At 44.2% G+C, this 9,003-nt stretch overlaps 1 protein-coding gene across 1 annotated transcript; it reads left to right on the top strand.

Moving 5' to 3' along the window:
* Nucleotides 1–386: 386 nt before the first annotated feature.
* TRAPPC3 (trafficking protein particle complex 3) lies at nucleotides 387–7,472 on the top strand. Its single transcript, XM_019547726.1, has 5 exons — nucleotides 387–477; nucleotides 3,031–3,128; nucleotides 3,380–3,479; nucleotides 4,027–4,209; nucleotides 4,676–7,472. The coding sequence occupies exons 1-5, from the start codon at nucleotides 436–438 to the stop codon at nucleotides 4,793–4,795; spliced, it is 543 nt and encodes a 180-aa protein (XP_019403271.1). The 5' UTR covers nucleotides 387–435; the 3' UTR covers nucleotides 4,796–7,472.
* The last annotated feature ends 1,531 nt before the right edge of the window (nucleotides 7,473–9,003 follow it).

Here is a 9,003-nt window from a genome sequence, read left to right on the forward strand (position 1 = left end):
ACTGTGGGTCGCCACCCCAAATGGGGCCATAACATCCGCAGATTGAGGGGGGGGACACGCTGAGGAAGTGGAGACATCCACAGGGCCGTGCTGAGGGCAAGTGTGGGAAGCACTGCCCTAGGCCGCCGCGGGGCATGCTGGGGGCTGCAGTCCTGCTTAGCCGCTGTCCCGAGGCATGCCGGGAGCTGCAGTCCGGCTTAGCAACCCCGTCCCGAGGCATGCCGGGAAGGGCTGCTCTTCCTCCCGTTTGGGAAGGCAGGCTCCCGGCATGCCGAGGGCTGCGGTGCATGGTGGGGGTTGTAGTTTCCATTGCGCAGGCCGCGTCGCGGTTTTGGGCGCCAGGGACTCGCGCTCCCGTCGTGCCGCGGACGGGCAGCGGAGGGCGGAAGGCGCGGGGGCTCGGCCGGGCCGGGCGGGAGCAGCGGGCCGGGCAGGATGTCGCGCCAGGCCGGCCGGGGCACCGAGAGCAAGAAAATGGTAACTGGGCTGGGGCCGGGGGCTGGGCCGGGAGAGCAAGCAGGCGCTTGCCGCCCACCCGCGGGCTCCGGGATGACGTCACAGGGGAGCATGAGGTCACTGGCCCTTCTGACGTCAGGCTGTTTACTCCTCTGTTCTTTTTTATCTGCCCGATGGTTGCAGGGAGGGGTTGCTGTCTGCATAGGACCCCAGGGGTGTCGTAGTCTTCTTCTAGTGCTCCGCAATCGCATGGATGGCAGCACGGGGACATCCCACAGCCCTCTCCCTTGGCCCCCTGCGGATTAGTTAGAGTAGATGGGAGCTTCAGGGCATCCATGTAGCTGATGCCAGCGTCCTGGCCTGGGAACAGCTGGATGTCTCCTGCCCGCGTGCTGCTCTGTGTGACTGCCAAGCACCCGTCTTTCCTAAAAAAGGACTTGGTTCTTTAACAATAACGTAACTCTTTGCATATATATATATATATATATATATATATATTTTTTTTAATTCTTTGCTGGGTGTCTAATTGTGTCACTTGAGTTGAAGGAGCCTTCCCCCTCGTCATCCAGGAGGGAGGCAAGTGTAGAGCATCCTATCTTTGATTTTTCAAAGGGGAAAGCAATGTTGTAAATGGCACATACCAAAAAAAGAAAAACGGTTGGTTCTTTAGATCTGAAATTCAGCAGGATTGTTGATTCCTTCTCACCTGAAGTCTGCTGCCGGGCAAAGTGGTTAATTGTGACTAGAGCAGGATGACGGGACGGGAAACTCCGTAACTTCTAACAAACCTACTTTTATTTCTTGCGTACTGCAGCTTGGGAGTAACTCCTTCCTGTGTTTCAGTCTTGGCTTTCTGTGAATTTGTTCAGATTGTAGTGTGATTCGTGTGTCTCACTTAACTCTGATGTTGTCTCTTTTCCCTTCCTTTCTGCCTGCCTGCTGCTTTCATTCTGTAGTATTGGTATTTGCCATTCATTTCACCTTCTGCATCTATGCATCTCATGGTAGGTGATAGGCTTCCTAATCTGAGACTAGACCTTTCCATGATATTTCTAACTGCTGCAAAAAAATCAAGCTAAAACTTTAAACTGCATTAAAAATAGCTCCAGGAGCAATTGATTTCAAACACGATGGAAAAACTAACACACATGTAGCCTCTTTGCTTTTTTTTTTTCCCCCCAGCCACTTAACAATGAGTTTATAATCATTCTTTCTGCTTAATGTCTCCAATGAAAACACTGACCCTGTCTTAATTATTTCAGGCTCAGGAAATAATAAAGATGTTCTCTTTCATAGCTGCTACTACTTTATTTGTGTTCTGTATGAACCTGGTGCACACGGGGGGCGGGGGGGGAATACAAATTATTTTGATCAGAGTTGGTTATAATATATACAGGTTCATCGCACAGACCTACCAGTATGTTTCAGTCCTGACCTGAAAGAGTCCTTGCTATTCCTGTTCTGGGCCTTGTGAACAGATAGTTTTTTGTGCTAAATTTTGTGGTGCAAGCAGATGACAATTTTTGGTAGGATGAGATTTCAGACTTTTTTCAGGGTGACAAAAAATCAGTATCTGAATGCAGGGGTATTTTATGTTATAATGAAAAGGGTGGCATGTGGAATCTGAGAAACACAGCATAAACTGGTGACACTAATAAAATCCAGATTACAGAAATTGAGATCTCTTAAGGGTAGTGCACCCAATTGCTGGTTCCAGTTGAATTCATGCTGCTAGTCCAGTGAGTCTCAGCCAGGGTGCCATGGCACTCTGGGGTGCCTTAAGCTCATTTCAAGGGTGCTATGAGGTGCCATGCAAGGTTAGCTCTTTTGGGTGTGCAAAGATGATTAATAAGATGAACCCAGAAATTTCAACTAAAAATCCATGGTGGTCTTTCTGAAAAACTGCTTTATTATTTTTCTGTAGTCAAAAAAGTGTGAAAAACTACGAGTTGGCATTTTCAGAGGGCTGCCTCAAGTCCGTCCAGCGGTGCCTTGAGTCTGAAAAGGCTGAGAAGCACTGTGGTAGCCACTGCAAGTGTTTGTCATCTAGTGGCTATTTGGTGCCCAATGCAAAATGCCTGAGGGTCTTCCTCCAGATTTTCCTGAAATGTAAAGCCACTAATGGGCAGTTCACCTCAAGCACCAAAGATTGAATGACCATGGAAACTGAACAGGTAGATAGGTGGCCACTTCAAGTCAGGATTGAGGCACAGAGGGAGAGTGCTCTGTGTACTGGGGGAGGAGGAAGGGAGTGTGCATTGCTTTTGTGCAGGTTGTTCCTACTGAAGACAGATTTTTTTTTTTTTTTTAAATCACCAAAGCTCTCAGCTTGGCACTTGTAAGCAGTAGCTTGCATATATCATAAAGATACATAGCTTAAAGATTACTAATGAGAATCAGGTTTCCTTGAAATGTGAAATTGTGGACCTCTGCTGGTTAAATAATTGATTCTTTTAAGACAGAAGCTTTCTGGCCCCCTCTCCAGGCCAAGCAAAGTAATGCTGGGAGCAGAACCCAAAGAGCCTAGAGGTTTTTCTGTCTGGCTGATGTAAAATCCCTTTTGTATCTATTTAGAGCTCGGAGCTCTTCACCCTGACCTACGGAGCTCTGGTCACTCAGCTGTGTAAGGATTACGAAAATGATGAAGATGTCAACAAGCAGCTTGACAAAATGTAAGTGGGTTGCAGTGGAGGGCTGGGATCAGAAGTTTGTAGTAGGCAGAATTGAGGTTCTTGCTGTCCTGCTTTTTGTTCTCATTCCTGCTGGGAGGCTGAATGCTAGTCATGTGAACACTGATATTTTTTTAGAGCTAAAAATAAGACATTTTCCTCCTCCCTGGTATTTTCTCATATAAATATAGCATGTTTTTCTCAGGCTGTACTGGGTTTTTACAGTTCTATAGCATGTTGCTTGTTGTTGACAGGGGCTACAACATAGGTGTTCGGCTAATAGAAGACTTTTTGGCCCGGTCCAGTGTAGGAAGATGCCACGACTTCCGTGAAACTGCAGATGTTATTGCAAAGGTAATTGAAGTTAGTGCTGGTTTTTATCATAGTATGTAGCCAGACTGTTTGCAAACTATTAAGATGACCCACGCAGTAGCATAAATATCTTCACCAAGGGCACATCTTTTCAGGTGGAGGGAGCAAAGTGTATTGCAAAAGTGTCTTCTGAAATGTATCTTGTAGCTTCTTAATAGATGATCTTAACTGGATACCTGAAACCATTTTGCACTCAATCTAGAATCCTCTGAACATATAGGACATAGAATCTACTCAGAACTTTGTAAAATCTGATTCAAATAATGTCCTTATATTTAACTGCTTGGGGAGGGCACCATTCCTCTGTTTTCTTTCCTGGACAGAGTGGGATAAAACTGTAAGGATTAGGATGGAAATTTCAAAACCATGTAAAGGAGATTAGCATCTTGACTTATACTGATACAACTAGGAAGTGGGGGGGGGGGCTAATTTCCCTTGGTAAATATTGTTAGTGTGATTTATGATCTTTAATGAGGTGCAACTATTACTTTGTGCATGTATGCTGATCATATCCCATGTAACTTGACAGGTGGCATTTAAAATGTACCTGGGCATCACTCCAAGCATCACCAACTGGAGCCCAGCAGGTGATGAGTTCTCTCTGATCTTGGAAAATAACCCTCTGGTGGACTTTGTTGAGCTACCTGATAACCACTCATCTCTCATTTATTCCAACCTCTTATGTGGAGTGCTGCGGGGAGCCCTAGAAATGGTGAGGCTTTGCTTCTCAGCCTCTTGCGGGATAGTGGTGGGTGCCTTGGCTGGAAGTGAAGATATGGATAGGAATAGTGAAGATACTTGCAGGCTTTTTAAACTATAGCTACAAACATTTATACAGGAAACTTATGAATTTAAGTTAAAAGCAAAGTAGAAATAGAAGAGCAGATAAGTGGCTGTTGGAGCTGGCATTAACTGGGCACTGTTTTTTGGAAAAGGCATGGAGTTTTGGAGAGAATCCCAGTATTGGCTGGGACTTAAATCTATCTAGGTAACTATATATTCTGAACATTGAAATAGCTTGTGGTGTGGGAGATGCGGCAGTATTCTTGGATAATGTAATTGGTGTCTTTTCTAAGACTCCATGTTGTAGACCGTGATGCTCCATTGTAAAAGGCCAGATTAGTCCCAGGGACACTACAAGTTACCAGCAGCCTCAGTTCTTTCTCCTCTGTCCTCAGGTTCAGATGGCTGTGGATGTGAAATTTGTCCAGGACACACTGAAAGGGGACAGCGTCACAGAAATACGGATGAAGTTTATCAGGCGGATTGAAGATAATCTCCCAGTTGGAGAGGAATGACTTGGAACTCAAGCTTCCTGTGGCACTGGAGGGGACCAGCAGACCATGGCCTGCAGTTCTCACTACCGATCCATAGGGATTTAGTGTCCCCTGCAAATTCTGACTCTGAGACATTCTATTCTTCTACCTTACTTTCCACTGAAGACAGGTGTCTGGGTTATTGTGTATCCCACGGGTTCATGCTAAAGATTTTCATAAGGCGGATAGTTTTTTCATACTCCCCAGAGAGAGACTCTTTCTACACTCAGTTTCTAGTTGTGATTATTTGGTTTTGTGAAAGCTTTGCTGCTTGAACTCTTAAGTGATCTCCAGGCAGCTACAATCTGTAAATGAGTTGTATAATCAAAGTTGGAGACCAAGTTAGGAAAGCCCAGCCTTGTGGCTGTCTTCTTGAGACGCATCTATTAACATTCATGAGAGCTACTTGATGCTTGTACATGGAATGGGGAAGCATGTGACTGTAGCTAGTGTACTGTATGCAGCAACAAAGAATATACTTGACAGTCAGCAAGCAGCGCGAGTTTTCAGTGGAACATATGCTAGATCTCACTATTTTCTGTTGTGCTGTCATAAAGAAAACATGTCCTGTAACTGAGGGCATGTTGACTGTCTCTTTTTAAAAAAGCTGAGCTTTTAAAATGACCACAGAGCACTACAGGAAAGCTCTTTTTATTAAAAAAGAACAGGAGGTTTTTCGTGCAAATGGGCCCCCCACACTCAGCAAGGAACCCGTTTGGGATAATTGTGCGCTTTGCCTAAGAGTGATTTGGTCAACAGCAAGTTCTTAATCACATTGTAGAACATAATTTCCATTGATATATTAAAAATGAGTGTATCCGCATTCTATGTTAATTCTGTTTTTTTTAGTAGAGACTGAATGTGTCCCCTGATTAACCTGTTGTGCATATTTGGTACTGAAGGATTTATTTAATTTTACTCTTAAAGGTGTTCTTCAAAGTATATTCTGAGATGAGATCTGTATAGTGTATCTTATAAAAGTCCACTGTATTTTGAATGACTAATTATGAGTTACATGGTAAATTACAAACCTATTCTTTCCTGAAGAGTAACGAGGAATGGTTGCTTTAGAGGCTGGTTAAACCTTTAGAGGTTTAATCTACAAACCTTTCTTTTGAGGAAAACAGCATGAAAAATGAAGAGCGTGGTCAGACTCTCGGGAGATCTGTGCTACCTGGGTCATCCTTCTTACTGAGGCAAGAATTTTTCTTTTCCCACAGCAATACTTCTGAGGGCAGAGTCCATGGAATAGTTCTGTCTGGGAATGTAGTGCCACATTGCAGTTTGACTTACGTGGTGAGGTTCATAAGGAGACCAGTAAATTGTATTAGAATCCACTTAATATTCTTACTGGAAAAATTAAATCAGTTGCTGAAATGCATTCAGTGCATGCCGCCTGGGTTCTGTTTCACTGGCCGATTTATATTGAGATATGAAACCCAGACTAAACATTAGAAAGCACTAAATGTGTTTCAGCTAATGTAATTCCATTTTCCCATTCACAATGTATAAATACTGCGCAGTGTGAAAGTGGTGCTTTGGTATTTTCTCATTTGTATATTTAGGTTAAGATAGAAGTTTCCACATTATTTTAATCAGCAAGATGCAGCAGTTTATAATCTTAGCTCTTGTTTAGAATATCTAAATGCACTGAAGCAGTGTTACACATCTAAAATAAACTGAGTAGCTGGAAAAGTTGCCCCTTTTGACACTTTATTCAAATGGAAAATACCCTCGAACAAAGTGAAGTGCTTTGAGGATGAAAAGCGCTAGGACTGGGTCTAAGCATGAAGTTGTAAGAGAAACTAACACATTTTCAAAATGTACACATCTGGTATGTCAGTCGTGACCCCCTTGATTTCCCTACCAGGGATTCAGTTGTGCTGCAGGGATCATATCAGCGTGGACGAGGGAGTGTCTAAGTTGTAGCTGAGGCACCCACTAAAGTTGGTGTGAATGAAGCTTGCACTGCTACCTCCTGTGCTCTGTCTGCATTTGGGGTCAAGGCTGCAGACCTGCCACTTTTCACTAGCCTGATATGTCCATTAATATGCACCTCTCACATCTTTCCCTCCGGGCTTCTGCCCTGGCTGAACCGGGCTGCTGCTTGTAGTTCTGTGCAAGTCCTGCTTCCTGCACTTCAGTCATGGGGTGGGGTTGAGTAGACCATGACTGTGGTCTGTATTACAGTTCAAGTTCAGTTCACCCAGCTGGTCAGTGAGTGGGTTGGAGGAGGTTTGAAACGGAACTGCCTGGGTTGTGAATATTCTTATTTATCAGTTCATCTAATATTTTATTTATATCCTGATGTGGGAACCAGGTTCCTGTTTTGAACATGGAGCTGTCTGGAATGTTACCCTGGATGACTTGCACAATTCCTGTCTCGCCTAAATGAATTGCTTGAACCAGGGGCAACAAGTGCTCAGAGGTGTTTTGCAGTGCCCCATAAGCAGGTAGAAGATCTATTAAATGTGATGCTTTAAAGAGAATTGCTGCAGCAAATGATTGGTAGCTAATGTATATTGAGTGCAGAATTGGGAGTGGTGGTGTTACAGGAATGCATAAGGATGGCTCAATTATTCTCTTCACTGGTCCTTGTAAACCATTTTAAGGCTGTATTTTAAAACGTATTATATTAAAAATTGCAACATTGACTTCTCAGCTGTCTCTTCCTTCTTTCAGCAAGATAGGAGCTGGGCATTATATATGTGACGCATTATTTTGCCACCAAAATAGTATGCTGTAGAAAGAGTTTGCCCAGCCATGGTTTGTATGCAAGGCAGCCATGACTGACTGTTTTTAAGGACACCTAATGCTTGCCAAGGAAAATGGTAGTCTGGAGGGATGTATGATGTAGGACCCAGCTTGAGGTCTGGAATCTATTGTGAGCATAAGAAAATCCTTTTGCCCACTCGAGAGTTGGCTTTGTTGCATAGTTTCTAGAATATGTGTGAATGCATACTGGAAGACTGTCACTGCATTGCAAATGGCTCCCTTGTGTTGGAGAGTTGCACAAGGAAAAGAGCTCTTTGTGATCAGCCATAGCAAAGAAATTGTTTCAACGCTTTCCAGGGATAAAATAACGCTTAGACGTGGTGCCAATGTACAGGGAACAAGGTGGGAGTAGGGACTATCCCTGATACTTCTGTTAGCTGGAGCGGGAGCTCTATCTGCTGGGGGCTATGAAGATCAATGCTGTGAGCTATGTGAGCCAGTCCCTACTCCCAGGGGGAAGAAGCACTGGTCTTTCCCCTGCCCTCCAGTTCTTTGCAAGCTTAGACATGGATGAATTCTCACTCTACAACATGGCAGTTAAAAACCATTCAGTATTCATTCCTGCCCAGGGCAAGGGGTCGGACTTGATGATCTGCTCAGGTCTCTTCCAACCCTACATCTGTGAAACCATACAAATTCTGACAACGATGCAAGATGCCTTGGACATCCTGCATGGACAAAGTCTATAAATCCTTACCTCCTGCTTCCTCATCCTGTCCAACCCCTTAAAGAGTTGGTGGGTTTGGTGGTTGTAGTAGAGCAGCTCCTGCTGGAACTGTCTTTCCTTATCCACGTTCTGTTTTACACTCTCTGCTGCTTGCGCTGTATCGAGCCAAAATAGAATTTGCTGAATTGAAGACCAAATGCAGGTAATTTTAGTGTTCTCTGGAAACAACACAGAAAGCTTTTCCCATGCTAAATGCCACAACGTGACTTCTGGAGAAATGGGGGTTAGGTTGGGCAGACACTACAGGTGCCTCCAGCCACAGATCTTGAAAGGCATTGGGGTGAATGTGCTGGCTTTTCTAGGGTATAGGAGCACTGGTGCAGCTGGCTGAAATGTCCAACAGTGTTATTAAAGGAATTAGGATGACTTCAGATTGTACTTGAAATAGAGGGGCCAGTTGTTTTCCCACCAAGATTCAATACATGTGACACTTGAAAGACCCTGAACTGAAGCAAGATTTGTGTTTAGGAAGAGGATAATGCTGTCGGTTTAAACAGGAACACAGCTACCCCAAGTCTGTGTGATCCAAATTCCTGTTTCAGAGCAATTCTCTTGAAACATTCACTTAAGCACGTACTTAGAAAGCTCTGAAAATCCCACTTCAGCAGGGGACACATCACTCTGTGCTTCACTCTTAAGCCTTATAGGAAATCTTGCTTGAAAGATTTTATCTGGCTGCAGTGTATTC

The sequence above is a fragment of the Crocodylus porosus genome, unplaced genomic scaffold, assembly GCF_001723895.1.
Source record: "Crocodylus porosus isolate Cpor-Errol unplaced genomic scaffold, CroPor_comp1, whole genome shotgun sequence".
Lineage (NCBI taxonomy): Eukaryota > Metazoa > Chordata > Crocodylia > Crocodylidae > Crocodylus > Crocodylus porosus.